The 24,351-nt window shown below is 45.6% G+C and overlaps 1 protein-coding gene across 1 annotated transcript in view; it reads left to right on the forward strand.

The window, feature by feature from the left end:
- LOC102374961 (complement receptor type 1-like) overlaps positions 1-24,351 on the forward strand; it is a 65,881-nt gene that overhangs the window by 14,415 nt on the left and 27,115 nt on the right. The window contains exons 10-12 of the mRNA XM_025195510.1: positions 749-1,001; positions 1,394-1,582; positions 3,806-3,994. Coding sequence (XP_025051295.1) covers positions 749-1,001; positions 1,394-1,582; positions 3,806-3,994 — 631 coding nt within the window. The remainder of the gene's footprint in view (positions 1-748; positions 1,002-1,393; positions 1,583-3,805; positions 3,995-24,351) is intronic.

The raw sequence follows: 24,351 nt of genomic DNA on the forward strand, positions 1-24,351 counted from the left end.
GTGGTTGGTTATCTTGTGCAATCATTATAGTACAACAAAAATCTAAGCCATGTAACTTCTTTCCCACTTGGGGCACGTAACTATCCCCTGAATGTTTCCCCTTTGCTGCCCAGTTTAATGAAGCAAACACAGGGATTAAAGGCTTTGTGTTTATACTTGCTCTGTTGTTTCTTTAAACTTAATAAGTACTTCATGGAGGAAACCAGGGATGAAGACAACCCATGCAGGGCTAAGGTCTGGCCGCCTTAGCTGCTTGCAACACAGGTAGCAGGAAGTGTTTCAGTTGGACGTGCTCCTAAGTAGTAATGGTTTCCATTAGAGTTGCTTTTGGGGCAGTCCTGCTGGTCCCAGAGCACTTCAAGAGGCACGTCTGTCTGGGTCACCCTTGGAGCGCTTCAAAGGCATTTGACTTCCTTCAAACGTGACATGGCTGCACACCACATACCTCCACCAGGTCGAATGGCACCTACCTACTATTGTGGCATGTAGGGGACAGAGGATGGTTCCCTTTTCATTTTCATAACCTAATGGTTGCCATTCTTGAAATGGTCACCATTGCATTTAATCAAGGTAGTCCTGTCTCTCCTCCGACTTCACTGCACAAATTAAATGCATTTTAAGTGGGTATTTACCATTTTACTTGTTTCTATCATCGTATGGTCTTGGGTATGTTCTGGGGATATCAGTGGTACTCCTGAACCAGTTGTTTTGTGGTCTGCTGATGGAAGTCTTTGCTGCTTAGTAACATCTTCTCAGTTCACCGTTACCTGGGTATTTTCATCCAGTATTCACCTTGGTGCACTTTCCTATAGAAATCCCTTGTTTGCCACCCCCTGAAGTCGCCAATGGAGCACATTCTGGTGAGGGGGAAGACTATGTCTTTGGCTCTTCAGTGACTTATACATGCAAGAGTGGTTTCAGTCTGGTTGGAGAGGCCTCCATTCTCTGTACCACAGAAGATAACCTCAGTGGTGTCTGGAGCCCTGCCCCTCAGTGTAAAGGTAACTCTTGTGTTTTGTATCTTGCTCTTGTTGCCTTTGCTCACCTTTCCCCACCAGGAAAAACCCATATTTAATTAGACAGACAACTCATGAATGTTGAGGAAGTCAGTCAGGGAATAAGCACCTAGGTACCATTGGGAAACTTAATTCACGTAGAGTGACGGATGCATTACCAGTGTGCGTCCTGGGAAGTAGATTGCCTCTTGCATTTGCTGCATTTTTGGTTTCTTCAGTGTTGCTCAAAGATCCTTAAATCACACCACATAATGTCTAATAGGTAAATGACTCTGCAGTGATTTTCCTGGCCAGAGTATGGACTCGTTTCCTTTCCTTCCCTTCTCGCCCATAATCTCCTCCCTCTGCAAAACACTTGTCAATGCTTTAATTTCCAGAGGTGAAGTGTCCAGCCCCGGTGGTTCCACATGGGAAAAAAAAGTTTGGATCAGTCGCTGTCTATTCCTATGGAGACACAATAATATTTGAGTGCAATCCTGGCTACTCCCTGAGAGGAGGTGGTGATGGTGTGATTCGATGCGCAGAGGATAACACCTGGAACCCTTCTGTGCCAATCTGTGACCCAGGTGATTATTGGCTGTCTACTCTCCTTTTTGAAGTGGTACATGGGATAGCACTGAGTGGCTGCCGCAGGATGGTTGGCCTCCTGTGCCAACACGTGACCTGTGCAAGTAGAAACAACCTATGAAATGAGTCTGTAGACCAATGGCGTTGTCACTCGTGTGCTAGGAGGCAGCACTTGAAATGTTTCTAGGAGAGAAAAGGCATAATTTCAAGGTGACGGCTTTTAACGCCACCTGCTTTGTCTGATGGGTTTGGTGCTGCTGTGTGTGTGGTGCAGCACACCTGTCTAGGCCTCATTATGGAGGAGTGGACTGCTCGTCTCTCCTGACACTAAGCTCCTTTCTTTATGCAAAGTCTAAACTAAAAGCAGCCCTAAGAGAGCCCAGGTGAACCTGGGGCTTGTGGGGGGGAGCAAGACGACTATTGTGTTCCTCTGAGCCCAGCGTCTGTGGGTTCTGGGGCAAAGCAGGACTTGAAATGCTGGCTAGCTACCTGGCTGCAGGTAGAGGTGGAGGGCGGGGTGTGGCTGGCCCTTGAGCTGGTCCTGCAGTGGGCACTTGGCCACTTGGGGCTACTGAGCCAGCCCCACCGTGCAGCTCTGGTACTCTGCAGTAGGATCAGTCTCGCTCATAGTTTCATAGTTGGTCGGGTCGGAAGGGACCTGAGCAGATCGTCAAGTCTGACCCCCTGCTGTGGCAGGAAAGAGTACTGGGGTCAAATGATCCCAGCCAGGTGTTCATCCAGCTGCCTTTTGAAGACCCCCAGGGTAGGAGCCGGCACCACTTCTCTTGGAAGTTGGTTCCAGATCCTAGCCAACCTGACTGTGAAGTAGCGCCTCCTGATGTCTAGTCTGAATCTACCCTCTGCCAGCTTGTGACCATTATTTCTAGTCACTCCTGGTAGTGCTGGGGGAACAGGGACTCCTCCAATACCTGCTGGTCCCCCTTGACCAGTTTGTAAATGGCCACTAGATCCCCCCTCAGCCTTCTCTTGTGAAGGCTGAACAGGTTCAGGTCCCGTAGCCTCTCCACGTAGGGCCTGCCCTGCTGCCCCCGATCATGCGGGTGGCCTCCTGTGGACCCTCTCCATGTTGTCCACATCCCTCTTGAAGTGCGGTGCCCAGAACTGGACGCAGTACTCCCACTGTGGCCTGACCGGTGTCGCGTAGAGAGGGAGGATCACCTCCTTGGACCTGCTCGAGTTGCATCTGTGGATGCATAACAAGGTACGGTTGGCCTTCGTCACCGCATCCCCACACTGTCGGCCCATGTTCATTTTGGCATCAATAATGACTCCAAGATCCTTTTCTGCCTCTGCACTGAGGAGAAGGGAGTTCCCCAGCCTGTAGGTGTGCTGCTGGTTCTCCCTCCCCAGGTGCAGCACCTTGCACTTGTCAGTGTTGAAACCCATCCAGTTCTCACCCGCCCACCCCTGTAACCTGTCTACGTCCGATTGCAGCCTATTCGTCCATTCTAGCGTGCCCACCTCTCCCCACATCTTAGTGTTGTCTCCGAATTTGCACAGGGTGCTTTTTACCCCTTTGTCCAAGTTGCTGATGAAGATGTTGAACAGTGGGGGCCCGAGCCCCACGGGACCCCACTGCCCACATCCCTCCAGGTTGAAAATGACCCGTCCACCACCACTCTGTGGGTGCGGCCCTCCAGCCAGTTGGTGACCCATCTGACTGTGTCGGTGTCAGTGCCGCAGGCTCCTAGTTTTTTAATGAGAATTGGGTAAGAGACCACGTCCAAGGCCTTCCTAAAGTCCAGAAAGACTATATCCACCAGGACACCTGCATCCAGGGATTTGGTGACCTGGTCATAGAAGGCCACCAGGTTGGTCTGACAGGACCTGCCACTAATGAACCCCTGTTGGTTGCCCCTAAGCATCATCTTCCCTGCTGCCCCTCGCGGACTTGTGCCAGGATAATTTTCTCAAAAAACTTCCCCAGGACCGGGGTAAGACTAACGGGCCTATAGTTTCCTGGGTCCTCCTTCCTCCTTCCTGCTAGGCAAACTCCAGTGCAGACCACCACTGGTGTTGGTTGAAACCTCTGGCTGTGGGAAGCCTGTCTGCCTGCTTAGACACTGGAAAAACAGGCCTAAAATGAGAGTTGCATGGCTTCAGCATCTTATTCACTTCGGGGTCCTTTGGGATGAAGGTAGCTGTGCGACATATAAACGAAGCGCTGCCAGTTTTAAAGAGAACATTTTTTTTTCTTACAGTCCAATGTGGGCCTCTGCCAAGTATCAGGGGAGCCAAGCCGGGCCCTTCTTATCTCTCTGAGAGCTTCCCGGTTGGCACAAGGGTCACCTATGTATGCCTGGAAGGTTTTCTTAAAATCCCGGATAGGTCAGACACCGTAGAGTGCCTGCCCAGCCTCGAGTGGACAGAGCTGCCAGCGTTGTGTGGCCGTAAGTGTTATTTTGCTTTCTGAAATTTTCTGGCCGTTTCTTGCTTCTGAAACTGTGAAACTTCCTCCGCTGAATAGGTCTACTCAACACCAGCTTTAATAGTTAGATCTGAGGTCCTGGGAATGGCAGTGGGAACACAGAATGAACCTGCTTGCTGGAGACTTACTACTCGTTTTCGTGGCTAGTATGTAGTGCAGTAAATGGGGCTACTTATCAATTTATGAAAGTAAGCAGTGCGTGAGGATCAAAATGAAGGGCGGTGGGATGGAAGAAGAGCCTAAAAGAAGCAAAGTTTGAAGAGGCTGAAGCATGAGACCATCAGGAAAGTGCACTCAGTGGGAACTCGTAAAGGTGTCGTGAGGCAGCATCGGAGAATCGCAGAAAATGGGGGTTGAAGGGACCTCAGGAGATCACAGCTAGTCCAGTCCCCTACTCACACAGCTAGTCCATCCCCCTCCTCAAAGCAGGACTAGCCCCAACTAGATCATCCCAGCCAAATAGGTCATGATTCGTTTTCATTCAGGAAGACAGTCTAGACAAGCAGAAGTGGATCATAATGCAGATATTTCCCTTGTGAATGTTTTCCTGGGCTTTGAGGGTTGTAGCCTTTTCTCTTCTGTAACGTTGCCCTGCCGGGCAAGTTTAGAGGTGGACGTGGAGAAGAAGGCTGTGCAGTGGTTAGGAGCAGAAAGACTAATTAATTTAGGGGCTGAAGGCAAGAAAGGAAGTATATTTGTGTGCTCTGTTCTTCCCAGGCCTCCTTCTCACTCAACTCCCTTCCTGTCCTCCTTTCCGCCTTCCTTTGTGTCACTTGTGCTTGGGATGCCACCTCCCTCCTTGCTCCTTTTGTCAAAACCACTCGTGTCTCTTCCTTTATCGGGACAGTAAAAATCCCTTCCCCATGATCCCTCCGTGACAGTTTAACCTGCCTTTGCAACAAGCCAGTGAGCTTGTGGAGCTTGAGACTTGTCCAGCACACTTGGCTCATGCTGCAGAGCCAGGAGCACGTGAAGCATCCTGCCCGTGTTTGCGCTGCAGAAAGTTAAAAGCACAAGCTGTATTTAAATCCGTCTTGCAGCTACATCGTTTGGTCCTTGTCTGTCTGTTGTTTGCTGTCAGGTAGCTGTCCTGCCCCAAGAGGCTTACCATTTGGTAAAGTATCAGAAGAGGATGTGAAGAGGAGCTTCTATCCCATGGGGACCACTGTCCGTTATGTCTGTCACGTGTCCATTATGTCTGTCGTGACGGGTATGACAGGGTTCCAGGACAGGATTCAACCAGGACTTGTCTTGAAGATTTCACATGGTCAAACCCACCAGAGTTTTGTACCAGTGAGTAGCTTTTGGTTGTCTTTGTGTCTTCACTGGTATAGTAGCCTATGTGAGCAGCAAGGTCTGGGCCTCCTGCCTTTTACTTCAGCCCTGTTCTCTGCTTTCTAGTGTGAAATACCTTTTGGGCCCGTTGTCATCAGTACAGGGTCTGCTTAACCTGGAAACACGCAGATATGCAGGTGCTTCAAGCAGAGAATGCTTGCTGTGGTGGTGACATTAATTCCAGTTTTCATTCCACATTCCAAATAGAAAATTAACCAAATGCTTATATTAATATAATGAGTACTTTATCCCTGAAATGTGTGTGTGGAGGGGCAAGCACTGGGCATGTTTTTTTAAATCACATACTGGAAAAGTCTGTCCTTTGAAGCAGCTCAGCGTGGACTGTTCAATCTACCTGAATCACAGCCCTAAAAATGTACTGACCTGCATGTCTCATGTTATGTAGGGCCGGGGCCAAATTCAACAGAAGAAGCAGCTCAACCTAAATCAGATAAAAAAAATAAAATCCTTTTACTGACTCCAAATGTTGAGCTTGGGAGGGTTTAGCACTTGATGGTGAAGGTAGTGGTGAACTCCTGCCACAAGTGAGTGGGCCCAGAACTGTGAAACCCCTAGGGAGAAGGGAGCAGTGTAATGAAGAGATCCTGTACCCCCGTGAGCACGCCGTATGGCCTTTACTGGTGCCATGCCCCATCAGTAGCTGATGGGTTTTGAGTCCCCAAGGCAAAAGATGTTGGAAGTATCCACAAAGAAATTCTGCATCTGGGGGTGTAAAGGTTGGATGAAATGGCACTGGAGAGTGATCATTAGGAAGACAGAGCTGCCTTTCAAAGGTGCGTATTAGTGGAGATTGCATGGTGTCTACCCCAGGAAAATGAAACCATGCATTTCTGTAGGCTGTCTGAGTCTGTGTTGATGCTCTGGAATGACCCTTTTTTGCTCTGTGGATTTAACTGAGGTGAAAGGGAGATAGAGAGGAGGTGCATTTGGGTGCTGGGCAACTGTGATTAGACATATATCATCTCTTCATTTTAATGTACTTACCTGCATGTCTCATGTTATGTAGGGCCGAGGGAAAACTCAGCAGAAGAAGATGCTCAACCTAAATCAGGTAAAAAAAAAAAAAAAAAAAATCCTTTTACTGACTCCATATGTTCTGAGGTTTGCAGCTGTAAAATAAGTTGTGTATTTCATGAATATATTCATGGATGGGTTGTGTGTATGGTGAAGTCTGCTGGGATGTCAAGCCATTCAGGGATATTTTTTTTGGCTTGTTTTAAGTGACATCTTCTTCATGGACAATTTTTAGGGTTGCTAATTGTCCTTCTCGCAGCTACTTGTGACCCTTTGGCACACCTTTCTTAAGCACTGCCCTCCTTGAGTGTTCTTGGCTTTCCTACCTCTCTCATTGTGCATTAATCAGCTGTTCTGGTATGCCCTTCTTTCATAGCCCTTTTCCAAGGGATTCTCATGCTGCCCTGATCTTGATCCATTATTTTCTCTCTTGTGAGATGGAGAAGTAGCCCAAGCTATGTTGCAACACAAAGTTAGTTAGGCTATTCCCGTGGCCAACTCTTTTCCCCTTTGTTGGGGATCTTAGACAGAGTTGGCTTTTTCCAGCTGACCTTCTTGTAATTCCAGTCTTCAACAGAAATGCTCTTTGAGGAATGCAACATTCAGAGAGGATAGAAGTGTGTCTACTGAGCTTTACTAGCTTGTGACAAGTCACAGCACTTGGTTAATAACAGCAGGGAGCTCTTCTTGAATTTTCTCACCCACTCTACAAACTGTGGCATTGTTAGAGGTCTTCCGCCTCCTCCAAAAAATAGTTCTGGCCTGCAGTATGCAAGGCAGCCAGACTGATAATGCACTGGCTGTTCCTGTGACCAGAGTGGATTGGCTATTGCTCCTTTTTCCGCTTCTGGTGTGCATGTGTGTATGTGTGTGTGTGTGTCCTTGCAGCTGTCCCTGTCCACCTGTCCCTGCAGCTGACACCCTTTAGCACACCTTTCAAAGGCTCACCCTAACCCTGGAGAAGTGAAGTGCGGTTAGAGCAGGTGCTGCTATAGTCATTTATTTATTCACTGGACCCAGCAAAGCTGTTCAGAAAATGTAGCACCACGTTTGTGTCATTGGATGACCTTACCCCGGTCAGAAAAGGAGCATAGAAGATTATAGACAATATTCCTTAATGTGCATTTCTTCACAGAACCAAAAACCTTGAACCTTTTCTTGTTTCACGGCTTTCTTGACTGTGTTAAAGAGTACACATACACGGAGGCTTAGGAAAAGAAATTTTCTTCATTGCTAGACGTTCCAGCAGTTGGAACATGGCTCCCACTAACTAACAATTGTCCAATTCACACTGTTTTGTTTCAAAAGACTACATTATTATATTTATCATTATTTTGATATAATCTAGTGTACAAAATATTGTACCACATGTGTGCATTATTGTGTTATTCTTTGCAAACTGCTGATAATAAGCATGGCTTCATGTTTTAACTCTCTTTTGGTTTTCCCCTTTAGGACATGCACTTGAAATAATTCTTGTTTGTAAGTAACCTCAAAGTGAAAAATACTTCCAGATGCTGAAGCGCTTATTGTACATCAATATTCAGAGTCCATGTTGCTCTTTCGCCACAACGAAGTTGAGTTGGTTTTGGGGGGTTTCTTGGTGTAACAAGTAACGCCCCTGGTATGGGAGTTCTTGGGTTTCTCTGCTATTGATATACCGTTGTGCCCAGTGTTGCCATGTAACAGTTTATACCCGTTCATGGTTTTATCTGAAATGATTTGATGGGAGGGACAGAAACCCCACTCAGGGTCACACCTCTTCAGTTTTTAAAACCTACCGTGTCCCTCCTCCCTTTGCTTTACCTGTGACAAGTCCACGGGAATTTTTGATGTTTTGGGCATTATGTCTGATAGTCCGGTGAGTTTGTTCCCAAAGTTTTTAAGAACAGCTTAAACTTGTGTTCTTAACCAGGGTGCCATGGCATCCTGTGGTGCCTTGAGATCCTTTCAAGGATGCCGTACAATGTTAGGACCATTGGGTTTGCAATATGAGTCACAAGATAAAGCCAGACATTTCCAATAGGAATCCATAGTTGTGGTCTTCCATTTCATTGCAACAGAAATAAACTGTTTTTTTTTTTCTGTAGTCAAAACCAGAGTGAAAACTAAGAGCTAGCATTATCTGAGGGATACCACTGTGTTAGACAAACACTCATGTAGGATGACTTAGGTAGGGATGATCTGCCTTGAGAAGTAGTTGAGCTCTGTGGTCCCTGCTTTTCTATGATTTTTATGATTGCTACCAGTTTTTATTTGTCAGCTTGAGACTGAGCACCAGTTTCTGGATGCAGAAATGAACACTTGTGCTTTTTGATCAGGGATGCAAAGGAAAGGGCTCCTCCATCATTATAGGCTGTCAGAGATGGTCTGTTGATAGTGAGGCAGTTCCAGCACTGTACAAGGTGCTTCTTATATCTGGGCAAAATGGTATGTTTTGTGTAACTTCATTTCCCAGTTGCCGTTTCTTTCTTTTTTCAATTCTCGTAGTGCTCTTCCTGTTGGGTTGTGCTCTTTGCATTGCAGCTGTTTACAAACGCAAGAAGAGGAAAAAGGGGTAAGTCAGTCTAACATCGTGTTTGAGATTGAGTTTTGTTCCACAGCACGTGGCTCCAAAGCAATGCTGTGAGATTAGCTCTTCCTTTCCAGCTGCGTGGGGGCTGCACTCACTGGGCAGTGTGGCAACAGGGGCAGTGGCCAGGGGCATGTTCCTCTTCCCCATGCCTGCGTCAGGGCTGGCAAGGAAAAGGGGGAACATGCCTGCTTGCAAGCTGGCAGGGGAAAGGGGGAATATACCTGCCTGTTGCCACAGTCCTGGGCTGAATGCAGCCCCCATGCAGCTGAGCTGGAATGGGCAGTTGCTCCCCTCACCCCCCGCGTGCTGTCCCCGCAGCAGGCAAGGGTGTCGGGGGTGAGTGGGGGTGGAAATGAGAGGAGAGGGAAAGGCAAGGGGGCTTGCCTTTGAGCATAGAACGGGGTGGGGAGGGGAAATGTCTACCTGCTTTGAGACAGTGGGGGTGCAGCTGTGCCAGTTCAGCCCCTCTGAATCCACCTCTGCCTTGTCATGTTCCAGCACCCCAGAAACACCTCTGCTCCATTGAAGACTAGTGGGCATTATCTGTCTCCTCTCGTCTAGTTTTAGAATTCCCCCTTAGTAAACCTTACACTCTTTTGAGATGATGAATTCTGCTTAATACAGCTCATTCATCAAATCACCTTCCAAGCATGTGGCCTCAGTCTTTTTTTTCTTTGAGAAAGTTTAATTGATTCTTTTTTTAATCCTGTTATGATTTGTTCACAGAACTAAGAGTCTAATAAAAAATCATGTCCTTGTGTTCTCTTCCCCTCACCCCGCAACCTTTAGTTCTTATGATACAACACCAAGCGCCATGACACATCAACGTATAGGAGACTCTAATTCCTTGATGAGAAAAACAAGTGACACCTTGGATGAAATAGCTGTTGACGGTAGGATGACTTTCTGATTATAAATACCACCCGAAGACAGGGTAAATTGTAAACCGTTCAAAAAGAATAGAGAATAAAGCTATTTCCATAGGTTCTTGTTTCTTCAAAGTACTACAACTTTGTCGTAAACACTACATGCTATTGTTTGATTATCTTCTAACACACTAACTTTTGTGTGTTTGTGCAGCCCTAACAGGCTTACGCTCTTTGTGTGCTTTTTTTAGCTACAAGAACAGGTATTTATGTACGGACATTTACTTCTATTTCAGTACTTCTCTCCTGTATATTTTTTACGGCATCCATTTCTGAAGTTTCTGAGCGGCTTCAGTGGTGCATGTCGTGCTTTCCTCACCGTTCCCACCAGGGACAGGCATATTTAGTGGAGAATCTTGATTTTTGGGGTTGGGAGGCTATGCCATATCTTAAAATATGTATGTTGTGCCCATATTAAAAAAGCAGAGTCAAAGAAATGGACCTTGCACTTGGAGCGGGAAGTGGGAAGGATTGTGATGGTCCCTACTGGTGAGGGAGGTAATTCTGTAGTCTTTGACTGTTGTTGAAAGAGGCTCTGTCTGCCACACTGAGGAGCTTTGCCCTTGGCGTAGAGAGCTCTGCTGTGCCAAGGGAATGTGAGTCACCCACAATCTTCGGCTGAACACTGTGCTCTCCTCAGTATCATTAAAATCTGGTCACAGAACTAGGAGTCCAACAAAATATCATGTCCTGGTCTTCTCTCCCCCTCCCCGCCCCCTCCCTCCCCCCGTAATGATTTTCTATGATCATGGAAAGCTGTGTAGCTAAGGACTGAGACTTAGGCAGACAAGGTTCTTTGGGTAGATGTGCTATTTTCTGTTAGACCAACTAAATAGTTGTAAAAATTGTTCTTTGTAAGCTTTGGGGCACAAATGCCTTTGGTCAGGCATAGGGTGAGTCTGCTGGTGTTAAGTGTTCACCTTGGTGGAGTAGAAGCTAATATGCAAAATGCAGGTCTGTGAAAGTGCAAATGTGAGGGCCAAAGGCCATGGGAGACTATAGGTGTGAGACATGTGGGGGAGGAAAGGGAGAATTTGACCTGGTGATAGCATTTCGCTGGTAAAATGTAGAGATGTTTCTTGGGTTATTGGACAGCAGGCAGGTGATAACATGTCATAAATACAGTGCCTGTGTCCTTAGACCAGCGTGGCTACAGCCAGCACCCCCAAAACAGGACTGAGAATTTGCATTTGATTATGGAATTCAACACAAAACCAGTGTGAGAGTAGAGAGAGGTTTGATGTGCACGTGGTAGTCTGCCATATTTCTAGCTCTAAGAATGAAAGAGGAAGAAGATAGTGTTCATCCAGACCACCATCTAAAACCATAGAAAGACCATGGTAATATTAGTCTTCAACCAGTAGGATACAGCATAATACATGCTAGTTCCTCATGCCAGTTATCTAGAATCATAAGTATACTGTTGATGGCGCTCGAGAGCAGATAGGTAAGCTTAAATTCCTGTCTCGGAGAGCTTGCTTCTTTTCAGCACGGATCATGGAGAGGGCCACACGCTGACTTGAAAAGGACTTCTGTCCTCTTTCATGGTCCTTCCAAGGTTCACTGCTGAGTGAGTAGTCGCTGAAAACCTCATAGTCTAAAAATGAAGCTTTTGTAAGGCCATATAGATGAAAACCCCAGGAACTCCCATAATTGTTTACCCATCTTTCTTTTATAGGAGAGGAGGGGTTTCCTGCAGGGTGTAGTTCTTTTTTACTTAGCCCTTGGAAATATTAACGTCTGTCATGGTTTGTCCTTGCACTTATTCACTCTGCTAATTCAACAGCCTTAGATATCTAGCATCTCTGCTGGGTACTTCTACCTTCTTCTTTTTGTTTTTTTACAGATTTACAACAAAAAGGAAAGTCGGTGACCTTTGTTTTGACCTGAAACTACATTTGAAAAATAAATCTATTTCATGGTATATTTATGATTTTGTTAAAGTAATGTTTTCATTTAAAAAGGTTAAGTTATGGATTTTTAATGAAAAATGAGCACTTGTTCTACAAGTAGCAATAGTCCAGTAAATGGAAAGTTTTAAATGTTCATTTAGATTAATATCAAAAGATAGAAGACTGGAGGAGTATGTAACTGCCTCATTTTAACTGTTCATCTTCCTTTTGCAGGGATTGTCTGATCTGTGGCTGAATGTCTCCAGATTATCTCTGATTTACCAATTAGGAGACATAAAATTAGCAGAAAATCATGGAAAAGCTTACTGAATCTGTCTAGAGAAGTGAGATATCTTTAAGGCTACTGCTGGTACTTGCACTATAAGTTCTTTCCCCCTTATAAAGGGATTACAGTACGGCTCCTCTGCATACAAGAACAGCAGAAAGACAAGACTTGGATGGCCCCTCTTGCCTTTGAAAACGGGACCTTGGGACAAGTGAGGGGGCGTGCAGCCTCCAAACTGACTTGCTGGTCACATGTAGGTAGGCACGGTCACAGTGCCAAATGCTTTTCCCTAGTGAAATCACTAGCCAGCCGGACGTGGCGTGATGTGAACCGAGCTGTGGTTTTAGCTGTAAGGGCATAATTAGCTTATTCAGCTGCCCATTGACAGGTTTCCATTTTTACCTTCTTTAAATACGTTTAAGGACACCAAAGAAACCTGTGTGGAACATTTTCAATCCTTGCTCTATTTTGCTTGAATGCACACTTCACTTCTCTCTTTTGTATATACTTTTCAAATTACACTCTTCAGAAACATTGGCCTTCTGTTCCCTAGCACTGATTGTTGTCACAAACTTGCTATTTAGTGTTACTCCCAAGGGTGAAAAATAAGAGAAAAGTGTGTAAATTTACATGGGAGTCCCAAAGGTTTGAAGATGAGTATAACTGAATTCTATTTTTTTTGTTCTCTCAGGGAAAGAAAATAATGTTCATAGAAAATAAAACACTGGTTTCATTATTAACTATCTTTTCTTTATAAAAGATAAGTAATCCAATTACAAGCAGCCTCCAGAAAAAGTGGTTCGGTGCCTAAATAATTTTTGTAGTTTCCATATTCAAAAAATATTTTGCAGATCTTAAGCTTTTTTTAAGCCAGGAAATGTCTCTCTGCTGCATAAAAGGGGGATTCATAGTCTGCATGAGCACTTTCTCATATATAAAGAGAAAGGTATAAAGAGCATTTACCCTTTTTTTTTTTTAATGTAAGCTGCGTGGCTTAGCAAGAGGAACACATCTTTTGCTGTGTGGAGCAATGGTGACGGAAGGAACGTGTGACCTTTACATTGTTTTTATGAATGTATTTTTCTTAAATAAAGGAATCCTCAATAAATTGTTGGAACCTGGTTCTCTTTCTCTACCTGTGAATAGAAACTCTCGTGAGCTATTCCAAGCTTATAAAGGGAGCAGAGCTCTTTTAGGAATTGGTGTGTTGCATTGTGGGATAGCATGTCATCCTTAATGGCACAGGTTGGTTAGCCTGCCATTGTGCGCAGTCTCCTTGGCCCTGACCACTGCTCGGTTTTATTGGGTGGTACCACTTGGCCTCCAGTGCAGACACCGCTCCTGACTGCAGCCCGCCTTCCCAGAACATGGAGCTGTCCCTTGGAGGTCTGCTGGCAAGACCGTTTGGATGTGTACAGAAATAGGCAAGGCAATGCATGCTGCAGTCCCTGCCCCATCTCTGTGTGCACTGGGATTCTGGAGTCGGGGCACTGAACCATGCTGCAGAGGCAGGGTCACCAGCAGCGGCTGCCCGATTTCTGCAGATCCTTCTGAACCTATGTGATGAGTGTGTCTGAATCTTCTGTGTTGCAGGAGCCCCTCAAGCGAGCAAAACCAACTTCCTATTGCTATCTGGAAGCCCTTTCCCTCAAAATGCTACAAGCCCATGAATAACCGGTTCAGTGTTGGCATATAGCACTGTTGTGAAAGTTGCTTGAGCAAGAACTAGCTTTAAAAAATAAGGCTTCAAAACTGCTCTGGGGATGCTGATGGTGCATATGCCCATAGTCTATCCCCCGGTAGATACTTGGGACCTAAGCAAAGTTTTTGGTTTGGGTGTATTTGGTCCCATAAAACTATGGACTTCATGTGAGAATGGAAAGCTGGAATGGGCAGGAATTTTGAGGAGCCCTTGTATGGATTCATGGCAGAGTTTTGGGTGGGTGGCACCTGCTTTGTGTCTCCAGCTTTTGCATCTCTAAAATGGGAACAGAATCTGATCTCTATTCTCTTTTTGCTATATACGTTTCACTTCAAGAGCAGTACAGCTACTATGAGATTCAACCAGCTGTTTAAAACGGTTCACGTCTTAATCAGCTCATTTCTGTGCTTCAGATTAGTTTTTTTCATGGGGAAAATGGGGAAATGGCACTGACTTTTGTTGTAAAGTGTTGTAAAATGGATTGTCAAGTACTACGTAAGAGCTGAGTATTGTGTTATTGTCATTTAATACTGGCTTAGGAATTTGGAATACACAACAAAGTTATTTGATAACTAATAATCAAGATAGTCAAGTCTTTTGCTATTCAAACTTCTTCTTTAATAATGTTTTTACCTATCTGGTATATAAATAACATTATTTCTGGTATGCATAACCTTGGGGTAGTAGAAATTGTTCATGTTTAGTTGGTCCAATAGAAGATATCACCTCTACCCAAAGAGCTTTGTCTGCCTATGTCCTTAGACCAACACAGCTACAACAAACAGCCCTGAAACATGGAAGATAATTGTATTTTCCTGTTTGAACTGGAAACTTCCCAAGGTGAAGAAGAAAGAAGCCGAACTCAACAGTGACATATATTTTCCAAGCCTGGACTAAATATTGACGTTGGATTCGTGGCACACTGCTTGCCATCTGGAATATCTGGCTTGCCATCTGATAACCCCAGGTAACGTGCCTACTTCTTATTAGCTAGTGTCTCCCAAACTATTCTATATTTGCATTTTCACAAAGCAACTTTTACAAATTGGCTTCTTTTCTACCTTGGAGAACTCATAACACACACGGCTTCAGTTTATTCTTTGCCTGATGATGGGCATGTGGACCTGAAAGCTTGCAAACAATTTTTTTTTTTTTGCATCTATTTAGTTGGTGTACACAAAGAACTTTGTCTGCCTATAAATTGTTCATGGTATCTTTTGAGTGTCTGAGAATAAGCCTGCAGCGAGAATCTGATGACCGGTCATCTCAAACAACAATCCTTGAAAGCATCTCAGTACAACTGGTTTCTGTTTAAACGAGTTCGTACTGAGTTCGCACCCAAAAAGGAGGAAGTTCTTGACTAACCTTGAAAGTTTCAGTGGTATAATTGTTATATTTAGAGAGGTATTTTAGCAAAATAGCTGCACTTATGAAAACCGTAGTGTGAATGCAGGCATACAAGTATAAGGTGGCTTATATTGTAGTATAGTTTATTCCCCTTACATGATGAGAATTGCAGTGTCAGTACCTTCACACCCATACAACAGAGTCCCCGCCATTCAGTGGGAGGACTGTACTGTTTTAAATATACTCTTACAGTTTTAAATGTTTCAGCTGGTTAGCTGTAAGTCGTGTCGCTGAAGCATGCTGGAAATCATCATCAGGAATGATCCATCCTATCCACGCCCCGTCCTGCAGCTTTTCGCTGTGGTTTTTCAAGCCCTCTAATTATTTCAGCTATAGTTATAAAGGAGTAGAAATTAGGATAACACTGGGCATGTCTACACATCTACACATGCACTCTAATGCATGTCAGCTTATTTTAATGCCATTAAAGTGTCACAAAAACCATGCTTTTTAGCTAATATGCATTAAAATGGGCTAATGCACATTTTTCTACTACTTCACAATGGAGGTACTAGATTTAATGCACTTGAAGCGAACGTGTAGATATGCCTGATTGCCTGGTACTCCAGAAGATTGATTGGTGAATGTTTTATGACTGTAACAGCTCTTTTGTGATCTTGTGCCAGATTATTTGAAACCCCTACATTTCTCTTCAAGAACAGCATCTATCTTCCTTGGCAAGCCAAGAAAGAAAGCAGCATTGGCTTATCAGTGCATATTTTCTCAGCATATGTAGCATGCCAGTCCCAGGAGGGGGAAGGTCTCTGGGTATGAAACAGCAATTCATTTGCAATGACTGCTCAAGCTTGAACTAACAGGAAGTTCTGCAATGGAGAGTTGTGAGTGAAACTGTGCTAGACTTCCCAGGCACAGTAAGGTGGGGCTCAACAACCCCCACAACAACTATTCATATGCATTTCAGGTTCTGAATTCCTCTTAGAGCACTTGCATAGCTTCGGTCCCCGAGTTACGTATGTGACGTGCAGCGAGGTTGTCACCACTGCTGCCAATAGGCTTCCCTCAGATGAGAATTAAGAAGCCACAGATATGCCATGCCTGTTCCCCTAGACCAGGAACAGGTGCCATGCCATGGGCAAGCTCAGCAGCATCTGTAACATGAGTAAGAAGCATTTCAAATCCTCAGTATGTTCCCAACCAACTTTAGGAGCAAGTACTGGAAGTGATACAGGAATGGTAAAATGCTGCTCCCTTTGCAGCGCAGGAGGCTCTGGAGAAAGTTGCTACTGAGGTGATAAGCAATATCTGACTTGTGTCCTTGCTGGTGAGTGTGTTAATAGTGCTCCTACAAGCAACGGAAAAATGGCTCAGAGCAGTTGCAGGCACAGCACAACTCACTCGCACAGTTGTAGCACAACTGACGTCCCACACTATTACTGTCCACACAGGCCTCCCTGTACATCCTAGTTCGACCCAGAGCATATCCAGCTATTTATCAATTAATTTTGCCTTCCAAACCTCAGTTCTGTCCAGGGAAATGAGGACACCAGCAGTGCTATTTCCTTTTTCCAATTCACAGCCTCTTCTCTATAGCAGCTGTTAAGTCTGCTGAATTTTGCAATAGTTTGGTGAATTGCACACACAGTGACTGGTCTGGAAACCATTAGTAATTTCTGGTCTAGATCTTGAACCCTGGTATTCCCCGCTGCCCTTCTGAGTTACTATTGGATATCAGCGCAAGTGTTAATGGGAACTAAAATGATCTTGTCTTTATCCAGTTACAGTGAACAGATGAAACATGCACAGCTTGGTTCGGTAGTGGTTTTTTGTGCCAAGATGGACACAGTTTTTGCTGTCTACTAAGAGTTTCTCCATGATGACAGAATTCTGCTGGGTGTAGAGAGGAGTTTACTCCAAAGTCCTTCCAGCCTTCTTCGCAGCCTGCAGGTCACTGTCAGAGCCTTTAGGGAATTTCCACTAATACATAGCCTCTTGCTTGCTTTAGCAACACAGACCTGTTGCCATAATGATCAGCCCCTGGAAGGACAGGAGGCATAACTGCTGCTCCTGTTTTTGCTTGGTTATGCATCATGGGACCAATTTAGAATTATAAAAATAAAATGAAACACAACTTATTATAACAAAAAATTCTTGCTGCATGTAGAAAATGGTCCTGAGTGCATTGCAGTCTCCAAGGCAAGGTATCCACTTGGGCAAACACAATAAGTGGGGGTGGAGATGAGGGGATCCGCCAGCATTGTTATGTAATCAAATTTTATCCCTATTTTTGGCAGTGGAATTGATGTCCTCTGGACCTTTTTAAATAATGCCCAGGTTTAACCTTAAAATCGGGTGATTATTGGGGAAACATATGCTCCAATAGTTATCTGCAGAAATTAGCAACTCTTGTTGTTAAGGATTGTGTGTGTAACAAACTGTGAGCTCCTCCAGTCTCGTGGGTGGTGCAGAGTGGGACCTGGGTCGGTCATGGAGCAGAAGCCTCTGGCTACTTGAAATGAAGTTGTTGTTTTAGTGAGTGGCATTCTCTCTGGATCTACAAATTCAATTGCCTGGCATGATACTGAGATGTCCTGTCTTTTGGATGAGAGGCAAAACCAAAGCTCTTAAGGCTAATAGCCATTAAAACTCCTGTGCTGCTTTTTCCACGTGTAAATGTTCACCCTGAAACCTGGACCACCTTCTCTGTACTGTTCTGTAGTGTTGCTCTTGGCTATTGAACGGTTGCCACTTTGTTCCCTCGAAGTAGGAGGCAAAATTAGCTGTCTCTGTGTTGTTTGTGTAGTCAGCTCCGATCCATTTGGCTGAAGGATTCTGTATGACCAAGGCTGCTCATGGGCAGTTCACAGGCTTGGACCCTAACTCAAATAGATAAGTTGCAATATATATGGGTCCACCCGAATGCCAGCTGCCAGTTGTGGGGATCAGAAGATGCAGTTTCTCTTTTGCTCCATACCCACTGTATGGATTTGCATGGGATTATGAATCTTTTCCTGCCTCTGAACAGGCCTCCCTCTCCCAGGGGACATGCAAGAATAAGTCTCCCAATGTTTTGGCTCTGTGAAGTGAAACTGAGAGCATCAACACCTTCAGCTGCTTTACTGGGAACATGGTCACTGTTTCAAATTGGCTGGCTGGCAGGAGCAGAAAGGAAGTGCCTTCCAGGTTTCCACGTGAACATAAAGGTCACCCTGTCCAGGGTAAGCTTTTACTGAAGATGGCCTGGTGGGATCTGACTGGACATCAATTTGCAATTGGAGATTTTTGCCACAGTCTGGTCTCACAGTTAATTCAAAACTATTGAACAAAATGGATTGACCAGCGAGGGTAGTTTAAATGCTCCCCCTGCTCTCCACTGCATCTCTCGGTTCTCCCCTGGCAGTTTATATATGGTAGGGACATTGCTGACAGCGTGTCCCAGGAGGGAGTGCAACAGAACAAGCTCTGGGCATGATTTCACTGCAGATGTTGGTAAGATGAACAGGTGTTTGCACCCTGCAGAAACTGTTGGCCATTTTCAGTGATGGACATACTTCCTAATGTAAATGTGGCTTCACAAAAAGGCTTTCAGCTGAAGTAAGCTCAGCTGCTCTTATCTTCCTGGCCTGCTTCTAAATTTGGTTTGGGAATTTACTCACAGAGCTCCCATGAACTCCAGTGAACTGGGAAACGGGACCCTGCAGCTGTGGGCGGCACATATTTTTACACTGTCTGTGGGTTTCCTGTGCTCTTACTGCAGAGTAATGTGAGAGGTATTTAATGGTACCAAACAGGATGCATTGAGAGTGCCCGCATGGATGTTGTAGTAGTGGGTAAGGCATAGACAGCTGTGCACAGACAGTGAGGGAATAACAGGAAACACTGAGATGGGGAGTAGCACCAGGATAGCAGCAGCTGGAATATTATCAAGTTTCTTTTAGGCATCAGAGCAAGCAGAGTTCAGATGTGGCCTGCCAGCCCATTCTATCCGGCCTATGGGGCCCCTAAAAAATTTAGAAAATGAATACTTAATCTGCCCCTGGCTGCCTGTCATGCAGCCCTTGATGGCTTGCCAAAACTCAGGAAGCGGCCCTCCACCTAAAATAATTGCCCACCCCTGGTTCAGAGTATGGGTGAGGCCTGGTTGCCTGCCTTGATTTGTAAATACAGCCCCTCCCTCCATTACTTAATCAGGCTAGCAATGAATGAGCGGCCCCAGAGTGAGCTTTGCAATGTGGAAAAAAACAGCTTTGGAAGTGATCCTCTGATTGCATTTGCTCTCTGTACAAACAGTCACAACTCCAGTGAAATCAAAGGGGCTCTTGCACCTTTTCACTATCTGACCATAACTAAGGAGGGTGAATTCTTGTTCCCTTCTTAGAACCAATAGCAAACTTCATCATCACCAGTGAACTTTATGCTAGCTGGTATCTGATCAGGCCCAGCAGAGAGGAGAGCAGGCAGGCACCGGAAGCTCAGAAATGGTTGTGTTTGTATTGGTTTCAGTTTTGTCTTCACTACGTGCCTGGCCTGTTTTATTCAGCCTCTCTTTTGAGCAGTATCTCTGCTCCACAGAGGCTCACCAAAGCAAGATAAACCCAGCTGCCTTAAGACTCCTTCATCTGAGCGGACTCAGTGCTGCTATCGAAGGACACCGCTGCAGGCACATGTCGGCTGGAGTTTGCTGGATCTGCATCAGTTTTGAAGGCCTTTGGAGTGCAGCATTTCTGAGACCTGGAGCTGGCATCATGATATCAAAGTGTCCATCAGAAAGTTGGAGTGTCAGTGTGGAGATCGATGAGGAGCTAATCACTGTGAGCCTGATGGCAAGCAGGATATCCTTGCTGGGGTGGATTTCTTACAGTAAAATTAAGATGCCGATGTCCAGGGGAAGGGCCGTGTCCCAACTGGCGAATAGCTCCCTCGCTCTTGTACACTCATGCAAACAAGCTCCTGTTATGGAGAAAACATGCCAAAATTTCAGTGACTGCCTGGCAAATGCATATCAAGACCTTTTTCAGCCCCACCCTGGGCTGAAGCAGAAGATTAGTGTAATTGCAGAGCTGACTTCCCCAAAACAGCTAACAGTTAAAGTATGGTACTGGGTGATATTTTCAGATCCTTGCCGACAGTTATAAATGGGCAACTATCCCTATCGCAAAGAAACTCCTTCTTTCATCATGTTCACTTAAGGAAGCAAACTGGACGCTGGTTGTGGAATTAGAGCTACCTAGCAATAAAAAAAACACAAAAAGAAGAACCAAGGACAGAAAGATTTAGCTATAAATATGACTATAATAAAACCTGAATTTTGGCTTTCTCTCTTTGCGGATACGTATATAACATAATCAGAGGTACGAAACATATGGCCCAAGGGCAAAATCCAACCTGTGGCGCCCTCTCACCCAGCTCATTCCCCACTACAGAGCCTCAGTGTTGCAAGGACAAGAGGAGAGGCAATGGCTGTGTTAATGTCCGTGCTGCTGCTCACTCCGTCCTCTCCACCACTGCTCTCCCTGCTGCCACTCTCCTCTCTGCCAGGGCCCAGAAGGCTTCTTGAGGTCCAGATCCAGCCCCTGAGGAGCCCTGCCATCTAGATCCAGCCCAGGGCACAGGCAAGTTTGACATCCCTGGTGTATCATAGACAATGCGGGTTGGCAGGGACTTGAGGAGGTCACCTCTAGCCCAACCCCCTGCTCAAAGCAGGACTAGCCCCAACTAGATTATTCCATGCCGTAAATTTGCACGACATTGCAGAATAAGTCAGTGGTGAGAAAGTAATAAGTGTAAGATCTTCTGACACAACCAGTTAACTGGAACAATGGTGTGTTATTGTTATATATATTTAGTATATGGTTTATGGTATATAGTTTATGGTATATTTAGGAGAAGGGGGAGAGGAGGTACTGGCATGCACAGAGAGCCATGTCCCTCTTCTCGAGGTCTGAGGAAAGACTGCAAGTGTGGCTTAGTTTGTTTGTTTGCAGTTGGCACATTGGCTGGATGTGTTGCTCCCCTTTTACTGGGGGGACGTGTATAGTAAGAGTAGCAAAAAATTCTTGCTATAGCTGCATGTAATCATATAATGATGCTTTGAAATTATAGCATGTGCATTCTTAATATTCAATTGGCCACCAGCTCTACCCCAAACTAAATCCTGTGAATTACTCAGTGAAGGTTGCCCATTGCTCACCCTTCATCCAATATGATGTTTGCTCCTTCACCAAACAAGACAGTCACTGCTCTTTCACCAAACAATTATGTGATTGTTGAGCCCCAGCTCAAGTCTGAGATCGTGCCCGGTATGCAAAAGCCAATAAAGATACCAGGGGTGAAAGTATAAAGATTTATTGCTAGCAATACAAGGTGCAAGCGGAATAATTTCACGTAACAAGCACACAGATTTTTAATTCTAAGCATCTTTTATACAGGAGTATTGGACCTTCATAAGCATTCTTGTTTGCTAATTGGTTATAAGGGAGTGATGCAAGGAGTTCTTTACTGAGCATGTCTCTATACCTGTGTTTTAGCTATGTATCTCATTTCCATACATGTATGTTTCATTAGCATACTTTCTCCCCACTTAGGGGTGTGAATCTTAATATTTAAATCAGCTCTTTGCCCTAGTCCTCTGATTCTGCTTTTGTTTTCAAGCCTCCTTTATCTAAGACTGTCTCCTCCTTATCATTGCAGATGGGTATTAGTTACATAACAGAGAATTTTGCTTGGGCTTTGTGTAGTGGTTTCTAGGTCAAACCTGACATGATGACATAATTGATTCCTGAAAACCATGTCGTAAGTAGAAATGTTCTAACTCAGAACTGATTTCCCATAGGAAACAGTGTTATAAATGGGTGATTGGTTCCTGAACTAAGGCCTGATACCATAGATTTCATAGACACTAGGGCTGGAAGGGAGCTCGGAAGATCATCGAGTCCAGTCCCCTGCCCGAGGGGCAGGAAGTCAGCTGGGGTCATAGGATTGCAGCAAGATAAACATCCAACTTTCTCTTGAAGGCGTTCAGAGTAGGTGCTTGAACCACCTCCGGTGGCAGGCTATTCCAGGCCTTGAGGGCTTGGCAGTAAAGACGTTCTTCCTTATGTCCAGCCTGAAACGGTCTTGCAGGAGTTTGTGACCGTTTTACCTTGTCATCCCTTGGGGCGCTCTGGTGAACAGATGTTCCCCCAGACCCTGGTGAGCACCCCTGATAAACTTATAGGCAGCCACCAGATCTTCCCTGAGCCTGTGCTTTTCCAGGCTGAAGAGTCCCATAGCTCTCAGCCTGCTGTCATAAGGTCTGTTTTCCTGACCTCTGATCATGCCGTGCTGCTCTCGGGGCTGTGGGGTCCTATTTACCCTATTTTCATCAAAAATAACCAAGAATTTTGTAGTTTCATAGTTTCATAGTTGTTAGGGTCAGAAGAGACCTCACTAGATCATTGAGTCTGAATTGTACTCAATCAATATGGATGAGTAATACAGCTACATTCATATATTTATAGTATAAATAGCAATCCTATTGATTTGGAAGGACTTTGTCATAACCCAGTGATTTTGCTGCCTCGGCACAGTGGAATTTCCTTGCCACATGAGAGCTCCTTTGCACGGCAGAGTGTTCTGCTGCAATTGAGAACCCACGTGCAGGAGAGAGTTCCCGCCATTTGCAGCTTTCTTTGCAGGGTGCATTTCTTCTTTGCAGCACAGAAATGCACGGTGCAACGAGTTCCCGCTATTCGAATGCAAATTTGTGTCCGGCCATTGGCCAGTGCTAAATTATTCACACGTGGCGGGTAGTAATGGGCTCGCTGGCCGTTTAAAATTCCGTGCGACTTCCGCCGAAGTTGAAGAACTTTGAGCACGCTGCAGAGATAGTCCCATTCATTTGGTATCCTAGCTCCATATTTTTATCCAAATTTATTTGATATAGATTATAAGAATATCCATAAGGGTCTAATCCTAACCAGGGGTCAGCTTTCTTGGCAGGTTCCTTTTGTTCCTCTACAAGTTGTCTGTGAGGGGTATTTCACACTAAAGGTCATAGAAGCTGGTGGTGACATTTGAATGCATGGCCAACCACAAAACACGGTTTGAACTGTTCAGAAATGGCTTCTAGATTAGGAAATGGAAAAGAAACAAAAACACAGTCACTTCAGCATAACTCGGGAATTTTTGACCAGGATAAATCTTCAAGACAAGTCCTGGTAGGATGCTTGTCAATGATATCTCGTCCTCAGGCAACCGGTGTTCTATTTCTTATCGCTTTGTTCTTGTGCGTGGGAATTGGAGTAGGGATTCCCTGAGTTAAGCAGAGATGAATGAAACGGCTTTCCCAGTGCCCCTCACTCCTGAGCCAGTTCCCCAGTCGCCCTGTGTGAGGAGCAGGGGCTGGGTGTGTGGGCCGTGGGGGACTCCAAGCAGCCCCTTCCAGACTGGAACTCTGCCAGCCTGCAAGGGAAAAGCCATGGTTTCCTACAGTTTTCTCCTTGAAAGGAAAATCCAGCTTTGAAAATGTATCCACCACCCTTTCATATATACCTGTGGCCCACCTTTCGGTCCTGCCCCACAGGTTGAAAAACACTGCTCACATCAACACTCTTCATATATACCTGTGGCCCACCTTTGGGTCCTGCCCCACAGGTTGAAAAACACTGCTCACATCAACACTCATGCCATCCAGGAAGAGCATGCGCCAACTGCGGACGCTTCCTTGGCCTGACGAAGGGGATTTCTACCCAAAAGCTCGCTAAGAAGAATTTTGTTCAACTATTGGAGTGGGTCTCATCAAAGCAATCACGTCTATCCAAAAAACCTGGTCTGCTCAATCAACACTGCATTTCAGCATCTCCAAAGTTCAGGGCCCTCTGTGTTTAGTTTCTGTTTTGTTGTGCATCCTTTGCTCGACGCCACCACTGCTAGAGAGTTTCTCTGCTCCGCAAAGGCGAGGCGGAGCAAGATAAGACCAGCTGCCCGAAGCCGGTTTCCCCGGAACGGGCTGGGAGCTGCTCTCGGAGACCAGGGTGTCATCACACGTGCGTGGCAGGCTGGACTGCGGGCTGCGCGCCGGACCCCGGGCAGGCAGCGCGGGGCTCCCGCAAGAGGCGGCGCCGCTTCCCCGGCCGGCGCGCGCGGAGCCCGGAGCGATGTCCCGCGCAGCCCCCGCGCTCCTGGCGCTGCTGCTGCCGCTGCTGCCCGCCGCCCCGCGGGGG

This window comes from Alligator sinensis, unplaced genomic scaffold, assembly GCF_000455745.1.
Source record: "Alligator sinensis unplaced genomic scaffold, ASM45574v1 scaffold1252_1, whole genome shotgun sequence".
Lineage (NCBI taxonomy): Eukaryota > Metazoa > Chordata > Crocodylia > Alligatoridae > Alligator > Alligator sinensis.